Consider the following 20097-nt stretch of genomic DNA (forward strand, 5'->3'; position numbering starts at 1 on the left):
CTGCAAAATGACACGGTCAAAAGAGAAAGACAGAGAGATGAATAAAACTACAGCAGCCAAGGCATTTGTAAATAAATAAATAAATAAAATACTGTGTAAAGTTTTAATAGCTTTCTGTGATTTATTTCACAAAATTCAGTGACAGAGGCAAGACAAGAAGATTGGACATGCACTCTTTGGACTGTGTGAAAGGACCAGTGCTGAGAAAAAGAGAGAAAGAATGAAATATAACCACTGTGGCAATAACTTGAATTAAACTGTTCTTCTATCCCGTCCATTCATTTGACCACACAAGGATTTTTGTTGTTTCATTCGAATCTTTCAGTGCTTCCCTGCTCTCTTTTGTCTTTCTTTCGTCCGTCGTCCTTATTTAAATGTCTGGCCAACTCTTCATAATGTCTGCTACTGTGAGCATTTTTTTTTCTCAACAAAATGAAAACAGCCCAGTTTTCTGTGAAACACTCGGTGAAAGAAATGGCAGCGCATTCCTTGCTGTTTTGCAATGCTGTCATTTACCGCAGCTTGTGAACCATTCATGTGAATCGATTTATTGTCTTTGGCCGGCTCGGAATACCACAACTCTGGCAAGTAGTTCTGGAATGAAAAATAGCTTGAGCATTGTGGCTAATGATGTGGGAAACAATGGGCAGCTGCATTAAGAGTCTCCAAGTAAAATGTATGATAAAAGTAGAATCTGTAGTGTTGATATGTGATTTTAAAGAGTCATAATGGGAGGACTTGTGTGTGACTGGGAAAGGCCAGCTTTAATGTGTGCAGGAGGGATTGTCGCACTTTTGGCACTTTGGAGAGGTGGTTAGCACCAGTGGAGACCATATCAGCCCACTTCGTGATGTCCACCCAGGTCCAGGATCCCCACCCACACCCCCTAAACATACGACTGGATGAACTTCTTCATCTCTCCCTCAGAGTGATTCATCACTATGGGAGGAGGAATCCTGCCATGAGGAACTGGATTAGAGCAAAGGTGTCATCTAAATCGTATCTGCATGTCATTTTGCCAGGTCACAGGGAAGAAATAACAGACTTCGCACATACTTGTGTATTTTTTCTGAGATAACATCTACGCAAAATCACTGATTTCATCCAACCTCTCCAAATGTAAATAAACCACACTTCCCACTCTCCTGCTGCAGCCTTTTTATGATGCACAGTTCTGGATACTTGAATGAGAACCGCTGCATCTTTGATGCACCATCTTTTGAGTTGAGTACACAAATGAGAGTGTGCGTGCGTGCGTGCGTGCGTGCGTGCGTGCGTGCGCGCGCAATTGAGAGAGAAAGAGAGACAGGGATGTACAAATCTTTGATGTTTGACATTTTCAATCCTTATCATGGGAATTACTATCTAGTCCGTTTTTGATGCTTGAACTTACCAAAAAAAAAAAAAAAAAACCAGCCAGTGGTGGTGAATTTTTTATTCTTATTTTTTCCGTCAGATTCCCTGCCTTACAGTCTCATTGTTCTATCAAACAAGGCAACATTGCACAGGAAAAAATAGATGAATTTAAAAATCCCTTTATTAATTATGTCTTTATTAAGGGATCAAAATATGTGGTTTTAGTGATGCTCAGTGATTGTCATTCAGAAAATGTAAGCGCCATCTCAGCAGTTACACTAAAGTACAAATTTTCACCGCCATTTCCACTATGGCTATTGTGTTGCAAATTCCCAAGATTAAATGTCCTTAAACTAGTTTGAGTGCAAGTAGTTTGTCAAAGTCTCCTTGAACGTCTGTCAACCAAAAGGATCCCCAAAGCGGGAAACATAGGTAAAGCGGCTCAGTTCAGCACCTTTGTAAAGCATACCCGTTATTCACAACCAGTGTAAGATGCTTCTGCAGTGATGTTCTAATGTTTTTGCTTGGGATTATAACACGCTCTCAGAGCCAGGCATTAAGTTTCTCGTTTCTTTCCTCAGACTTGAAGAAGTCATTTGAACAGGAGCCCCTGGGAAAGGAAGTATCTCTGGAGCAGGAAGTGCTGCTGCAGTGTCGCCCTCCGGAGGGTATACCAGCTGCTGAGGTATGTGCGGCGTTATCGCTTAAACCTCCACTCGAGGTGAATACAAAAGTGAGACATGAGATTAGGAGAGAGGACTGCCGGAGCAGAACGAGGGGGTGATTGAAGACAGGGGATGACAGAATGAAGACAACGGAGGATGTAAAAAGATACAAAAATAGAAATCATCAAGTGGAAATAGCTTGAAAGTGCCATAGAAAAGTCAGTTATTACAGATGTGACACTTTCTGAAATTGCCTGGAACTTTGAACGACAGACAGCAGAGCGGAGTGGTGTGATGGGTGCGTGCATTCCTTCACAGTCTGCAGGCAGCGATTGAGGGCTGTGCTGAATAAAAATTGACTGTGGCCTTTTGACAAGTTTTGTAAAACTACTTTTTTTTCTGTTCTTCTAGAGGTATGCCCGAATCAAAGAAACCAGTGTTTTTTTGTTTTTTTTAATTTTTTTTATTTTTTATGAAACACTTAAAACACCAATCCTTCTGGAGAGCATACTTACCTGTACTTAACAGAACTTCACTTTGTGAAATTGTGAAATGTTCATCTGGGAGATCAGTTCTCCAGTTAGGAGACACACATCGGACAAACCACTTGAAAATACCTGTTATAAAATAGCTGAAATAACCATGAATCGATTTCTCAGACTACTGAAGTGGATTTCGTAATTTAAGTCCTTAGTAGTATGAAAAAATTAAGTTCACCAAAATTCTGCTTTAATTACATTGTTGTTGTTTTTTTTTAATTCCTTGCTTGTCGTCCAAAAACTACCATATGTTAATTATAACCAATTCACAATACATTCCATTTTTGCTATGCAAACAAACCTCAACTGAACTGTTGTTTTGTTTACAGAAACCTGAGTGACTGCCTCACATTACACAACTTGTTGCATTGTCACGGGGGTAAAATGAGGGGAACAGCTTGAACCCTGTTTTGACAGACAAGTGATTTAAAGTGCTGCTGCACTGAGGTAACACTCATCCAAAGATCCAAGCTTTAAACTTGGACTTAAGTGTCCCAAGAGAGCCAATTTGAGCACAAGTTACATGCAGAAAACCCAGCGACTGCAGCGATTTAGTCTATATTCCTCCTGTTTTGCATCTACAATGTTCTTCTTCTGGCTGTACTCGGAGTTTACTCTAAATGGACTCCCAAAAACACTCCTGCATTGCTTCATTTTAACACAACTTGAACGTTATGTACAGTATTTGAATGCAAACAATGTAAACAAATTGGATTCAGTGACGCATTCAGGAACCAAAAAGTTGTGTGTAACACTATAATGAGCACAGCTCTGGCTTCTCCGCATAGTTTGAATAAGACATTTATCATGTGTAGTTTGTATTCCCGAACGAATTTTAAGTATATGCATATGAACCTACGTGTGGTTGGCACACACGTACTCACGTTAACCTTTTCGAGACAGTATTGCACGCTTCGAGTGCAATCAGTGAATTAACATTCAAATTACTCATCAGAGGATTCACGTGGTAAACCTGCACTTAACTGCACCTGCACATGTCACTTCCACCCCCTGTGGGTGGTAACTACAGCCAAATAAAAGAAAAAAAGAAAAGCACCATTTACAATTCAGATTATTCTTTACTTTCCTGGTTTCACATGGCACTGTTCCCACCTGTGTGGAAGAAAATACATAATTTTATTTCGCCGGTCGCATGGGGAGAGCAGCGCGGCTCTTGGAGGAGGCTGTGCTACCGGATAAAGAGTCTCCGAATCGGGTTTCACTCCTTAGGGTTTGATAGTCATTTTCAATTGCACCTAAGTACACGGCTCCCCTGAGAACGACGGGGCAGAGAGAGAGACTGAAGGAGAGGTGGTGTGAGAGGAAGGCGGGGAGGAAGGTGGGGCAGAGAGAGTAGGAGAATGACATGGAGGAGCTGTAGGAAATAACAGAGCGAACCTATTCTCTCACTCCTAGAAATCTCCTTTTGAGTGAAATCAAGCAGATAAATTGGTTGAATTTTGACAACGGCTCAACACACCCACATTCACACCCCTGGCTCACGCTTCTTCATCTTGGTGACAAATCTCCACATTAATGACTTCTTACTACTCCCTCCGTAGCTGCATTTTTCATACATTTTCCTTTTTCTCGACACCTGCTTCAAACTTGTGCTTTCATGCACAACGGCGCACTCAACAAATCTCACGAGTACACACGCACGGACACTCAGAGCTATTTTTCTAGTGTGTTCAATTCGCTACTTTTTTCCATTTCTTTCTCTCCTGTCATAATGGGATCTTGGGGCAAATGGATTGGTCCGTCTCCCCTGTCTGCCGGAGCTGATTAGAGGGATTTAGGTTTAAAACCTGCTGATGACCTCAGGTTGTAGTCCTCACTTTTTTTTTTTGTCTCTTCTGATTTTCTATTTCTCTTTGTTCTTATCGTGTCCTTTCACAATCCTCATTTTTCACGTGGCGATCTCTCTCTCTCGCTCTCTCTCTCTCTCGCTCTCTCTCTCTCACACACGTAAGTTTTTTGTTCTCTCCCTTTGATTGACAAGCTCTCGTTTGCTCGGCGTCCCGTGACCTCTCTGAAAGTGTTCTAATATTAGTGCGAGCACTCGCCACTTGGGCCGGTTGACGACTGCTGTGAAGCTGTGGAGGTGATGGGGTCGCTGCCCTGATATATGATCCCCTCATTTTAATACCCAGCTGGCATCACATGGCTGTCAACATGCAGCACCACAGATCTGAAGCAAACAAACACGCTCACGATTTGCATTAATATTAATATGGTCGAGGAAAACAAAACAAAACTGATGCATAAGTAAGTTTTTCCACATATTTCTAAAGATACACGAGCAGATGTAGTCCTCTAAATACGAACACATGTTCGTTGAAGCATGACAGAAAAAAAAAAAATGTTTGTGAATAATCACTTTAACTACTGTACAGCTGCTGGATTTACAAGGTCACTGCCGAACTCGTCCTTGATCGCAGAAAAAAGCACCGACATAATGATGCACTATTAACTTCCTTTTCGCTTTGCTTCTGACAGCACGGCTCTCGTCAACAGTCAGTCTCCTCTGCATGCTTTTCTCCTCCTTCCATCCGGAGCTCTTGAGAGATACAATTTGAGGCATTGTGAAATCCTGGAGACACATCTAAATCTCTTTAGGCTGTGATAGAAAGCCTTTAAAAGCTGATGGAAAGCTATTGGATTCAGCAGTGAGAGTTCAGTAGTTCAACAGGGAAGGCTTTACGAACACGGAGAACTCACAACAGGTGCTGTACAACGTTCCCCTTCAATAAAAAATGCCTCAAGTTTCAATAAATCTCAAAGCCGTTTCGGTTTATTTTCTGTCATTTTGGCGTTGAGACCATTGAAATCAATAGGAAACATATCAAATAAACCTGAAGGGTTAGTAGCTATTTCACATTTATCTGAACTAATGTCAACATTTCAGCCAACGTTGGTGATCAGAATATTTTCTTATCTTTAAACCCTAAAAGAGCTGGAGTGGCCCCAAAGGCCAGGGGATGTTAAGAGTGCTCATCGCTGGCAGAATTGTGTGTGCGTGCGTGCGTGCGTGCGTGCGTGTACGTCTGTCTCTGTGTGTGAGTGATTGCCCCAGCTGCAGTGAAATAAACACATCAGCGTGTGGTGACAAGACTTCCACATGGCTAACACAGACACACACACACACACACACACACACACACACCCACACACACACACACACACACACACACATTCACACACACGCACGCACGGTGAGACAGTAACTGGATATGTTAGCGGAGTCTGGTCAAGTTCCTGTCACATTCTTAACCACTCAATCCACACCCTAAATTAGTGCAACTCAATCGTGTGGGTAACGGCCTCTGATCACCCTCGACGTCATCCGTCTGTCTCTCCAAAAAAAAAATTATCAGAAGAAAAGTCCCAGATTTACCATTTCTTCTGATACATTTTGTTCCATTGGACAGAATACATTTATTTGCATTTCTCAGATCCTATTATTATCCCTGCTGTGTCAGGGGGATTGTCTTCAAACTCTGGTTCTGGATTCAAGCTTGTCCAGAAATTTTGTAAGATACATGTTCACTTGAAATCTTGGGGGCTGACGCTTTATCGCTGATGACAGCGCCGCACAGCCGCCCACCGCTCACCGCCCCGGCAAGTCGCTGGAACATCGGTGTACAGATGTGAGTGTGTGTGTGTGTGCGTCCAGGTAGCAGAGTTAGACACACATACAGCACATTCACTCACATTTAGTCAAGTCAAGTCTTATATAACACATTTAAAAACAACCAAGGTTGACCAAAGTGCTTCACAGTTCAATAGAGAAAAAAAAATAATAATGATAATCTGATTTTGGATGATGTAATATTAATAAATACATGCAAACACACATGGCACCAAACGTGTTTTTTTTTTTTGTTTTTGTTTTTTTTATGCTTTTCCATATAAATCAGTGTGGGAAAAGTCTAGACATGCACTTTACTGTGCGTGTGTGTGTGTGCGTGGGTGCGTGAGACTGAATGATGCTAATCATCATAGACCTTTCTGTCAGAGCTCATCAGTCGTCTGGTGTGGCCAAAATGCTTACAGCCACGTCATTCTCAAACTCTCAGCAGTATACTGTACACAGACACACAGTTCATTCCTGTCCCAGGAGTCGTTAATGTGACATATGATGACATTTACTCTCAGAATCTGTCTGGGGATCATAACTTCAGAGCTTTAAATGGCCGGAGAAGGTGACGGTGTGAATTAAACTGTCTAACAAATAAGACACGGCCTCTTGAAATCCCACCGTCGCTTAATGCATCTCTGTGCCTTAGAATATGTATTTATGAAAATAGATTTATTAGAACTCAACTGATTAGTCGCACAACTATAGCTGCAAGAAAATAATTGGTGATTGGCCAAAAGTTTCACTAGTTTCTTAACAGCTCAGTACTTTTCCATTTCCCATGATAAGCCTTGTCGTGTCATTTAGAATAACCCAGCTTGAATAAATGAACCTATATAAGTGTTGCCAGATTTGATGCCCTGTATTTTAGCTCTCTAGCAGTAGAAAAAAGTAAAGGATCATGTGGCAGTATGGCGACTTTGGCCTTTAGTGTGAACAGATTTGGAGGCTTGTTCACTGTCCGTGGTTTTAGCGTTGCAGCCACTTTGACCAGACGTCACCATATTTTATGTGACGTAGTGACGCATGTCATAACTTATCAGGAGGAAAAACAGATTGGCTGATACGTTGAAATATAAAGTGGAATCAGCATAACCCCACTCCCCTAAAAATAATATTGGTTGGGCTCTAATATTTATGAAATGTGACAAAAACTATTGGCAAGTTTGGAATAAATGTAAAACATGTGCTTAACCAGATGATTGAGTCAGTTCTTGCAATAAAATCTCTAAGGATGAAATTTCATCCAGCGACATAAATTTCTCCAAATCTTATTGACACAGTGAGTGGCATCTGTGTTCATGTCTGGGTAATTAAATCAGAATGGACAACAGAAAAAATAACAAAAATCCATTGACAGAAAATTACTGGGATCGAGTAAAGTATCAGATATTTCCTTCACCTCACAGGCTGCTGTGACCGCTGCACTGGGGGACTTAAAGTCAATTTCATTCTGGCCTTTCAGCAGAGAGGCGTGTGCGTACAACTGTGTATGTGTATGTTTTGTGCACAAAAAACAATTTATGTAATGCTGCTTCCCCAATAGATCCTTACCTTAATCCTCTTTGAGCTCACATAGTAAGCCCCATGGCTCATCTCCCATCACATTTTACCTTGATCCTCAACCTCAGTCTGAAATCATCACCGTAATCCACAGATTAGTCAGCAATCTCTCTTTCTCTCTCTCTCTCTTTTTTTTTTTTTTTTTTTTTTTTTTTTATTCAGACTACCTAGGTGAATTATTGAAATGGTGTTAGGATTATTAAAATGCTGCAGCAATGGTCTGTCCTCATCGAGTAATTTACAAATGGTTGGGATGAGAAAGGGCAGCCTGTCTCTTGTTTTGGTTGTAAATGTTTCGTGGCCAGATGTTGAAAGGGATTATGGTCATCATCTCATAATGTATGGAAACTGACACATGCATGGAAGCGCACATGCACACTCCTTTGAAGCATTAAATGTCCACATTGGGCACATTGACAACGCTGTCAGTCTTTTATGGTCTTTGTACTTTGTAAGACAGTGTCACACACTCATCCTGTCAAAAAAAGGGAAAATACATATACATCCAGTGTAGGGTGTGATTTTAGTTTCCCTGGGAGGCTGCTCATCCGGTGGTAAGCCACGACAGTAAATTCAGGCATTAGTCAAAGCCCACTCCAAAGTCAGCAGACTGTGCAGAACTGAATCAGAAATGGGACTTTTCCTATTGTGAAACATCAGCATGAGTGTGATGTCCCTCACCATTTTTTTTTTCCTTTTCTTTTCTTTTTATAGTCATGAAATTTGTGTATATCTGTTGCTTGCCTTCTCAGTTTGGTTCCATTTTGCACCAATCACTGGTTCTGTCTAGACTGTGGGGTTTAAGCATATTTTATTTGGAGAAAATGTTGCAAACAATTTATTTCTTTTTCACTTCCTTTCTTCATCTCTTCCTCTTCGTGCATGCAGCTGGACATAGTTGTACTTCTTGCAGATTACCGCTGGAACTTTTTATGAAAACACTGAACCAAGATGTTTATCTTGGCTTTTACACCCGGGCGGAAGAGTTTTGCTGTTTCAGCTTTTACCACCACTCCAGACTGCATCAACTCCTCGTCTCTGCCATTTAAGGAAACTATCAATCAAAAGTCAAAGAACCGAGCTTTTCATTACTTAAGTCTTTCTGGATTTTGTTTCTAAGCTGACGACTCAGACTGCTTTATTTTCTCCCCTGCACGGGGAAGACAGGAAGTTAGCAGGCCGGTGATCGTATGTTTAACTTGTCTGTGGTCTGAGGTTTGAGTCCGTTTGAATCCGGGGCTTTGTTCTTCTGTGTGCCCGGCATGTTGAGGGCTGAGTGGGTGCTTGACTCAGAAGTATGAGCAAAGGAGATAATGACGGTGTTTGTGTCCCCCCCCCCCCCCCCCCCCACCCCCACCCCCCCACCCCACCGTATCCCTACCTCCATATGAGGAGAACCTTGTCTTCTCTCCCCTTTCATTACCTGTTCAAAAGCTTTGGCGAAGACATACAGGATCGTCCACCTTTGCAATTAACTCCTTTTAATGTCCTCCTTTCAGGTGACGCGAGGGGGAAGAAAATGAAATGTGATGGTGTTGAAATGCTGACCGAGACCTATGGTTTTAATGTTTTCTTCTTCACTTTTCATATCCTCAAGGAAACCTTTCACGCTTCTTATTTCATCTATTTCCCATTTATGTCACCCCCGTTTGGTATTCTGCCTCAGCTCCTTCACCTGCATCCCTATTTTTTCCTCACAGTCTTCGTTAATGCGTGTCTCTCCCCTGTGATTTTTTTTTTTTTTTTTTTTTTTTCCACTTTGTCTCTCTCAGTCTCTCAGTCTTGCTCATGCCCCTTGTCTTTCTCGGCGTCGTTGGAGACAAAGCCGTGGATTGATGGTGACATGACAGTGTAGAGTGTGCTGCATTGTCAGACAGCTACCCGTGCTGCCCTCGGCAATCCTGACAGTGTTGTCATGGATGAATGAACACCCTGTTTTGACACAGACTGCAACGGTGTCAAGTAGCAAAACTCTGTTCTGTTCTGTCAAGTTTTATAAGTTGTTAGACCTTGTAAGTCTTTTTTTTTGTTGTTTTGTTTCAAAACACTAAAAAACTTTAAAATTGTGCTCGTAAATCTGTGAAGGATTTCCATGCATCTCATTTAGAGTGCATTATTGTAATAATTTGAACATAGAATTCTAATCAAAAAGTAATTTAGCACTTAAAGTAGTTCTCAGTCCTACTGCTGGCAAGAGATGTGAGATAATTTTATATACTTAACTACTGAAGCAATTGGGACAGTAAATTCCTCATTTGGGAGCGAGACTGAAAAAGTTTAATAAGCCAGGCCTTTGAATAATTGCTACCAATTAATTGCCTTTCACTTACATCACCATTCATTCAAGTAGTCTTCAGTGTGTTGCTGAAGGAGGTCGTTGTCAGTGCGAATATTACATTTCTTTTAAATAAATTTGACAGCGATGATAACAGAACAGTATCGCAGAACAGTGACCGCATAATCGCTTCGCCTCAGAGGGAATGTTTAAAAATAAATGTGATCCTATCTGATTGTTAATGTCATTATTGCTCTGATGCAGTTGTCTTTTCTCGCTGTTTAACATGTTCGGCGGTGTGAAATGACATAAAAATGACATTTTGTGGCTGGAATGTATTACTGATGATTCTGCTCACAGCCCATAGTTCAACTGAAGCATTAGCTCATCAAACAGTCTGGCATGAGTGGTTTTAGCTAATTTCAGAGCAATTCTTTCAACAGTATACGGCTGTAGGCTGCTGAAATGTGACCTGGCAGATGCTGAGGTGCAGTACTTGGAGAAAAAATACAATCCTCCCATAGTTCTTATAGAAACTATAAAATAAGAAATGGCATCTGCTGTTTTTATTTGTTGCATTTTTTAATGTGCGGACTCAAATTATATATTGTAGTATAAATAAAAGGTGCCTCCCTAAGGGAGGTGGTCCGGGCATGTCCCGCTGGGAGGAGACCCCGAGGAAGACCCAGGACATGTTGGAGACTATGGCCCAATCCCATTTCTCTTTCTAGCCCTCCCCCTTAGCCCTACCCCTTTGAAACGGAGTGCTAAGGGGTAGGCCCTAAAGTAAACCCCTCCAAATTGGAACACCCCTTCGACAATCGCGTACGTCATCAGTTGTCACCGCTGCTGATGACGTAGGCAGGTGCGACAATTCTTTGCCGAAGAAGAATGTTTGTCTTACATTTTAAAACTTTATTAATTGAGAAAATACTTACATTTATGAACTTCTTTCGTTGCGGACGCCGCCATCTTGCCGATCTTGCAAGACTTTCTGGGAAATCTGCGGCCGGTGGCGAGGGGCGGCGGGGGAGCGCTATCTTTGTCCACCTACACCGCGACTGGCGGACGGGGTTAGTTCACTTCCACATTGGCGGGAGCGCTCCTTTCCCACCCGCGCATTCCAGGCGGGCATTGTTGAAGAAACCAGTTTATTGAAAATAATCGTCTATCTGTTGTGCTTGGAATGCGCCTAGAATGCGCGGGTGTGGAAACGATCGCTCCCGCCAATGCGGAAGTGAACTAACCCCGCCCGCCAGTCGTGGTGTAGACGGACAAAACAAGCGCCCCTCGCCACCGGTCGCCACTGGATCATACCACTTCGTTTGGAGTGTGTCTCGGGAGAATCTCCTTTTGGAGGGGTGAATAGCCCTCCCCCTTGACCCTATCCCTACGTCAAAATGACAATTGGGACACTCCTACCCCTCCACGTGAACGCGCAAAATGGAGGGGTAGGTCCAAGGGGGAGGGCTAAGGGGCGAAATGGGCTTCAGCCTATGTCTCTCGGCTGGCCTGGGAACGCCTTGGGATCCTCCCAGAAGAGCTGGAGGAAGTGTCTGGGGACAGGGAAGTCTGGGCATCCCTGCTGAGACTGCTGCCCCTGCGACCCGGCCCTGGATAAGCGGTAGCGGCATTTCCCTCACTTCTATATGCCAACCAAAAAAAGCAGGCCTGCATTCAGTCAGAATGTTCAAACTTGCATGTATGTAAGGAAGAATGTCTCCTCTGAACTGTTCATCCTCATGCTTTGTTTATTCTTTGCTTATCTTGCTCGTGCTTCTCAGTAATACAAAACCACCAACAAAAAGAAAACACAAACGAGGAGGTCTCTATTAGCTCAGCTGACCATGCTAATAAAGCAAAGCTGATTTTGTTATTTGGTGGTTTTAATAACACTGGAGAGCTGGAGAGTCAATTAAAAAGGATTAGCATGCCCCCAATCAGCTCAGAGCCTCTTCATGCTTTAATGATTATGGAGTGTCATCAGCACTCCTACCCTGTACAGTGAATCAGCTTTGACATGTGCTCACGCTCACGCGCAAGCACGCACATACACACACAAACACACTCGTTCTGTACAACGTGTGTTATGAAAGTACTGATTGTTTACCTTCCTACCTAAGAGTATCGATATAACAACGTGAACTGTGCATAAAAATCCAACAGCATTAGGTTGTAGACAGTAATATCCAGATCGCCTGGATCACAACATGTATTTGCAAAAAAAAAAAAAAAAAGATTAGGAAATATTCAGTGAGCTTGACATTGATAATTTAAAAAAAAAAATACTGCCTCCTTGAAGCTTGTGACCTGAACAAGTTGTATCATTTTACACACCATTTAATATTTCCGTGTTTCCAAGAAATCTTGCATGATTCTAGAGAGTCTTATTTCGCTGCCATGAGCATTGCCACTCATGTTAATCAGGTCAGGTTGTTTTTGAAGATGGCAGAAAATGCTGGAAAAAAACATTCATTTTGGGCTGAGTCAGTCGTCGCAGGTGTGCACTGAAACACTTCACCGTTCTGTCACGGAATCTTGAGATTTGTTTTGCACCGTGTCCCCTCGCTGCTCTCGTTTCAGCCCCCCTATTTCTGACTTGTGTATGTGACTTGTCTCATTCTCCCTCTCGCCTCCTTTTTTTTTTTTTTTTTTGTTTGCACCCGTTGCCTTCCGCCTCTCTTTCCCTCACCCTCGCTCCACCTTCTGCTGTTGCCATTAGTGATGTTAAAGTACTTAGTAAACTGGAGGCTTTACTCAGGAAAGGCAAAATACATCAATGTCCAGAGGAATAAAGAAAGCAGCGGGGACGCAGATACACAGAGCTTCAACACTTTTACCGCACTGACCCATAACCGTGCGCAGGGCTGCTCTATAATTTAACAACCTGTCAGTCATTTCAGCACTGATTCACAGCAACTGGGAGAGTCCGTCAGGCAAGACTCTGTCTTTAAAATACTTGAGGAAACTACATAAAAGCTCATAAGGACAGTTACTGTGACTGCCAAATTCATTACTTCTGTCTTTATTTTTAGGATGTAAGGATAATTTGTCTTTTAGTACATTATCAGCAGTTTTATGTTAAAAGAAATATGAGGGGACTTGATAAATCTTCCTAGAAAAAACATCATAGGGTTAATAAAGTAATTATAAATTATTAAGGGATTGTAAAGGATCTTTTTATCAAAGATGTCAAACTCTGATATCTGAATTGGTGTGTTTATACTAGACAAACTCATTTTAAGTATGTTTGCAGGAGAAGTTCCAGCAGATGCCGCCTCTGACATTTTCCTCTCTCATATAAGTCAAGAACAAAAAGTACAGCATGCTATATTAGAACAGAGGAGAGAACAAGTTTAATCTTTTAATTTCCCAACTTTCAGTTCTTCTATCACGAGTTGAAAGTGTTTCTCTTTTGAACTTCTCCCCGGTGGTGTTTGAGGTGTTGATTCTGATTCCAGCTGTTACTGGGTCAGCATCTGTTTGGGGAAACGCTCCCTTGACATGTCTGAGCTGTTGAGTGGATTTGGATGTTTTTCGTCTTGCTTCTTCCTCTAATGATTTGAGCCCAGGGTATCATTTCAACTTTCCATCCCCTAACACTCTCACCCCAAACTGTCATCTTTGTATTTTCCTCCCATGGCTTCGGCTGCCATCACAGTCCCCACACGCTGCTTCTTTACTCCTTCTTCAGTTTGCTTGCTACTTAATTTCTGCTATATTTTAGTTTTCTGTTTTCCTTTGACTTGTAATTAACAGATGTAGTAATGCATGGCTTGTAATTTCTGCATGTTATTTCTTCTTGTTTTTTTCATTGATGTTTGATCTGGTGTTTAAAAAAAAAAAAAAACAGGACAAGTTTAGCACTGAGCAGAAAATGTCCTTTCTCCCTGAACACTGGCTTCTGTTTGACTCAGATCTCACAACTAAGCTCTCTTCTTAACTCTCATTTCATAACAAACCCCGGGCATCACATTAGGTGTATCTTTACTGATCTTTAATGGAATATATTTAGGGCTCAGAATCAGACTAGCCGTTTATTCTTCACTGATGTAGCAGCTTTTTTTTTTTTGGAGTAAATTAGGAAAGTTACTTCCTCCTCAGGGCAGATAAAGAAAGTGACTTTTGTCTGATGTGTTTTCTTCTATATACTTTACTTGTAGTTTGGTCAAATTATTTGAACTACTGGATTCACATTCAAACTACAGGCAACATATGGCCTAGAATTAACCTCATGTTATTATTGTTGTTGTTTTTTGCGTCTCAGTTCTGCCAGTTGAACCACTATTGTCTTCTTTAAGTAGTCTTTTCGTTGATGGTTTTAATTTTCACCTTCGAAGTTCTTAATTATTTTTTTTTTTTCCAATTTTCCCAGCACTCATCACTTACCTGGCTTTGCACTCAATCTGTCAACCTGTCAGTTGTGCACACCGACAAAATAGCTTCCTCCACCTCTTAGTGAAATAGGTTGAGGAAACTAACAGAAGCTGGGATTCTTGGTGGATTGAATACACACACCTCATGTTCTGACACATGGATTCTTGGGTAAAATAGAACCCTCACAGACTCCCTCTGTCTTTATCTCTCCCCCACATTTTTCACATGACTTCCACTTCCCTGCTCTTGTTTTCCCATGTGTTGGGCCTAATGGATTGCCTCAGTATATCTTCTCCAACTCGTCTCTGGACTCCCCTTTTTCCACATTCAGCACCTCCGACTCTTTCCGCTCCTCCTCATCTTTCTTTCCCTAATTGTTGACACACTATGGAAATTCCAAATCGCTCTGCCTCTCCCTTAGTGTCCCTTACCTACTCATTACCTTTTCATTTTTCCTTTTTATTCCTCTGCACTCTCTTTTCCGCCCTCCATGGGCCCCCGTCTGCTGCTCGCTCTGCCCATTTGTTGACATTGTCAATGCAGCTTAATGGATCACCCACAGGTATCTGCTCTTCACCTCCACTCCCTGTTTCTTCATCCTCCTCTGCCATAATCACCGCTTCCCTAACTCTCCGTCTCTCCCTTCTTCACCGTTGCCGTGGAAATACCTTTTCTTTATCCGACCCCCCCTCTTGAGATTGTTTCTCATCCATCTTTTCTACTCTCTGTCTCTCTCCACTCTTGAATGTTGACATGAGAGGGTGAGTCTAATAGATCACTGTGAAGCATCTGCACCTGTGTTAAATCTCAGAGGTGACTGTGTGTGTGTGTGTGTGTGTGTGTGTGTGTGTGTGTGTGTGTGTGTGTGTGTGTGTGTGTGTGTGTGTGAGTGTGTGTGTGTGTGTGTGTGTGTGCGCACACACTCTAGAGAAGGCAATGCAAGCTTTCTGTTCAGCACATCTGTGACCTCCTTTAGTGCTGAGCAACCTCCTTTTTTTGCCTCTCCTTTTCCATCTCCCCTCTCCTTCATTTCACCTGCTCGTACTTGTTCCCCTTTTGTTACCTCTCTTGTTATATTTGTGAAGCTGCACTGTTCAAAGTGAGTTATAATCTTTGCAGTTATGCTATTTTTCAAAATGTGGTGTCATTGCACGTGTGTGTGCAGGTGAACAAACACAACACAGTATTTAAAGTCATATTCAGAAGCACAGCTCAGTAATGCAGGCTGCATGGATCATGTGCTCATATGTGCACGTCATGCATCATCCACGGAAAGTGTATCAAGGTGCAGTGGTGTGGGAGGTTATAAATAGCCCTCGGCAGGCCTGTCCCAGTCCAACTGGGTGTCCCGTTGTGTCCCAGTTCTGTCTGCGTGGGACACCTTGGAGAGCGCTCTGCTCGTCCTCGGGCTGTACTGTACTTTGGGGAGTTTTTCGTTTCATATATGTACGTATTTCTTGGCGACGTAGTGGCGCAGCTCATTTAAGAACGTACACTAAGTTCTGCTTCTTTTTCTGGATTACCCAAAATTGATAAATTGTTCGCAGAACTGAGGAAAACATTTTAGTTATTTGAATATTTTGGTATCATACAATATCAGATGGATGAACCTTGTAACAGTCACACACAACCAGGTTACACGGAAAATTTTGGAATAGACTGTTAGCCTCATTTATATTTTTTAGCATTGTGAGAGGAAACCAGAGTGAAGAGAATTACTGCAGACGCACAGGGAGAATATACAAATTTTCTAACCTATTTCTATGTGGTAAGACGGATAACCACTACACCAGCAGTGTAGTAAATCATGCAGGTGTAACTCGTCACATATTGGTTTTTAAGCAGCGTCATTTAATAAATGTCCAACTGCTTTGCATCTTTCAGACAATAAAAAGCCTTTTTAAGTGCAATTAACAAAATATTCCATATAAATATTGCAGTCTTACATACAAATGCATAAAAGATTAGCATGGAAAATAAATTATATTACCGTAATGAAATCAAATCTTAAAGGAAGAATACACAGTATTGAATTCAAACAGCATTTATCTGAAACTAATGGATTTTATTTTGAACAGTTTTTATCAAAGGTGAGTTCTTGAACAAAAAGTGTGGGCTGGTCGTTGATGGCGGCCTAGTTATGTCAGTTTGGTTAATTAGGCCATTATGTCACTTCCCTGGATCTAGTTAATTAAGTTGTCAGAGTTTGTGAAATCCCATGTTGGCATGACACATCACACACACTCATGCAGTAAATGCGGACGCACATGTGACCCTTTTATTAACCTGCACAGCCTGCCCCATTGTGTGGGCAGTCCTGGCATATATTGTATTTTGAAGTTGGAGGCTGTCGCAAATTCCCAACAGTAGCAGTGGGCAGCAGGATCGTCCTAATCACCTCCCAAGTGTGGTGGGAATGCAGACAGAAACTCCAGGACATATGGCCAATTAAGCCATGGCACAGATATATTGCGGGTTACCGAAAATCACGCGTCACACAATCAATGTACTTCGGTGGCAAGGTCATTATTAACAACTGTTTCCAACCGCATGGATGCTGACACGGCTTCAGACACAGCCTGGACCATGATCAATGTCTTAGAGCTATATTTGTGCTACTTCTTCTTTTTTTTCTTTTTTTTCTGACACACCATGTCTTGCTTTATAGGTTTTCTTATCTGTTCCTGTCTGGTCATATTTTTAGTTTCTTGTCGTTACCGTCTACTAAGCTATCAGGAACTTGTTCTTACTTTTTAGGTTAATCACTGATTAAAACCGAACCCTTTATTGGTCTTGGTGTGTCTCTTTGTTAGTTGAATGTACACAATGTGTTGTATATGGACTAAAACTTAACAAGCTAGAGTTTAGCTTACTCAGGGGATTGTATTATTCTCTTATATTTTCGGCCAACTACTGCACCCTTAAATAATTTTTGCACAGTGCTGTATAATATGAGCATCTCATGTAAACTATAAAAGCACACTGTAGTTGTTAAGCAGGCACCGTCCTTCATGAGTGTTCAAACATCTATTTGTACCACACTGGAGGTAAAAACTGAAACTGTGATCGAGGAAAAGCAGGGTATAGAGTCCACAGGCTTCATGCGAGTTACATTTATGTGCAGTAATGTCAAAAACTGAAGTGAAGGAGACGAGTGTTGTGACTGTGTGGAGGTAGGAGAAGCACACGCTGTATTTGCTCTCCCCAAACCTCATTCAGGTAGTGTTTCCAAATCAATGGTTGCTATTCTTTCTCTTGCAAATTACAGTATTTAAGCTGTTCTGTTGGGAAATGACACACACACCCCCAACCCAAAACAAGGGTTACTTTATTCTGTGAGGGGGACTATATTGTAAACACAGAAGTACAGAAAGATTAATGTGATTCTGGTGTGAGAGCTGCATTTACAGTAAGAACAAATAGGTCAAAGGTTATGGGGGTGCTGCAGAGCTGGAGTATTTACATATAGACACCTAATTATGAGAGAAGAAGGAAATAAAGGATGCCTTTATATTGAAAGTTAGTGGGTGTACGAAAGCTGTATCATCAGTCTTGAGGAGACTTCCTCAAACCATCCAAAGGCATCTTGAGGCGTATTATTCATCTGAAATAGTCCTGTGACTAAACCACGACCAATACACAACACTATTTAACTTTTCTCACTGCTGACTGGTGGAGGATTCGCCCTGCCCTTCACCCAGGTTCTACCCCAGTGACCTTAACCTGCATTAAGCTTGTGTGGAAGAAGAATGGATAACAAAAAGCCACGGAACCATGCAAAATTGTGTATTCACCCTGGCTGCACTTCATTTAGATCCAAAATCATTATTTGTTATCTTTTTTTTTTTCCCTTGCAGAGGGAAACTGTTTTTTTTTTTGTTTTTTTTAATCTTCTATCTTCAGGAAGAACGCTCTCCTGTAATAGTTTAAAACAACAGTCATTTTGTTCATCTTATCACTACGTTATCACTATGAGTTAATTGTTTTATCTGACACACACACACACACACACACACACACACACACACACACACACACACACACACACACACGCTCTTCACCATATTCAGACGCATTCTTGGATTAAATTTCTATTAGCTTTCCTCGATTGAGTTTGAAGATTGTTGATTAGCCAGTAATGGCCTTTGTTACTACACTAATGAATAGCTTGATTACTATTCTACTTAGCTACACATGAGGACACGGTGTGCGTGTGTGTCTGTGCGTGTGTGTATGCGTATGTGTGTGGCATCTGTTGGTATTATTCACTGATAAACACATACAGACCGTTATAGCCAATTGTCTGAGTTTGTGTCAAGAAAGCTGATGGCAGCAGGGAAGGAAAGATGGACGTCTGTTCTGCCAACACAAGTCTCTCTCTCTCTCTCTCTCTCCCTGTCTGTCTCTCTCGCTCCCTCCATCACCTCTTTGTCTTCCTCTGGTTCCTTCACATCTGGACTCAACCTCTTTTTTTTTTCCCTCCCGTTCCCTTTCTAATGGCCTCTTCCTCTCCTTTCTTGTTTGTTTATCTCAGCGCTCTTGATTTCTGCTGACTGGGCTCATTGGGCTCCCGAGGACCGGCCTGGCGTGTTGTTTCCTGTGTGTACGGCTTTGTTGATATGTCTGCGTGAGCATGTGCGGGTGTTTGATAATGGAAACAAGCATGGCAATTACCATGATGGCTATAGAAGCCAGTCAGTGCCAATAATAATAATAAGAGTGGCACATCTGGCCGTAATGAGTCAGTGTTCACCTCCGCTTGTGCGCCTTCGCTGTTTGTGGGATGAGTGGAAAAGGACACGGCAACAAAAGGACGTGTGTTTGCCTTTCTGAAGACGCTCGTGAACATCTGCATGCAGCAGTGTGAAGGATGACGGCGGTCACTCAGTTTGGATGGGGGGGGGGGGGGGGGGGGGGCAGACAGCTGATTGAAATGTCGGCCGGGCGTTTTGTCAACCTGTGCAACAAGCAATTTGGTTGGTTTGTTCAGCTGTGGCTGAGTCGATGTCATGCAAGTTTGACATAAAAAGAAAATGCTGGCAGGCAAATCTGTGTGACTGACTTCTCTGCAAGTTTGCACAATATTAAAGCTGGAGTGTTGGACATCTACTTGTAGTCGTATAGACATTTATGGCACAGTTAAGACTTCTTATGCATGTAATTCATGCAAATTCACGGAACGCAAACTATAACATCCATCTTTGAGATGAAAGCAGGTTTCAGACTCAACATTCTCATCTTTTTTTGATTGGCCTGTCACCAAGCAGAAGCTAAAATTGAGGAACTTATGTTCGCTTTAATTTCCTGCTTTTGCCTCTCAAACATAAACATACACATCAAACTCCAGGCCCATAGTGGACTGGGGTCAAGTTAATGCTCAAGTGTCAGAGAGAGAAGATGGTTGGTGAATATTTAGTATACTAGAAACACTGTTGTCCTAAGAATATGTTGACAAGAGAGCGCAAAGGATTTCTGCAGAAGCTTAGGCATTGAAGGAGGTTTCATTCATTTAAAAAGTGAAGTATGATTTCTGTTTGTTTCTGTTCAGACATGTCTAAAACATAGAAAATACAGATACATGCAAAAGAAAAAAAACTGTTTAAATTCATATAGAAATACATAGACCTTTTTGCACAAATAGACGTACACACACACACACTTGCATATACAGAATTAGCTGTA

The 20097-nt window shown here is 41.8% G+C and overlaps 1 protein-coding gene across 2 annotated transcripts in view; it reads left to right on the forward strand.

Moving 5' to 3' along the window:
* Window positions 1-20097, forward strand: part of unc5ca (unc-5 netrin receptor Ca) — a 180772-nt gene that overhangs the window by 115727 nt on the left and 44948 nt on the right. For both annotated transcript variants that reach the window (XM_030104854.1, XM_030104855.1), the window contains exon 4: window positions 1938-2041. In XM_030104854.1, the coding sequence (XP_029960714.1) occupies window positions 1938-2041 (104 nt within the window). The remainder of the gene's footprint in view (window positions 1-1937; window positions 2042-20097) is intronic.

Source organism: Salarias fasciatus, chromosome 12 (assembly GCF_902148845.1).
Source record: "Salarias fasciatus chromosome 12, fSalaFa1.1, whole genome shotgun sequence".
Lineage (NCBI taxonomy): Eukaryota > Metazoa > Chordata > Actinopteri > Blenniiformes > Blenniidae > Salarias > Salarias fasciatus.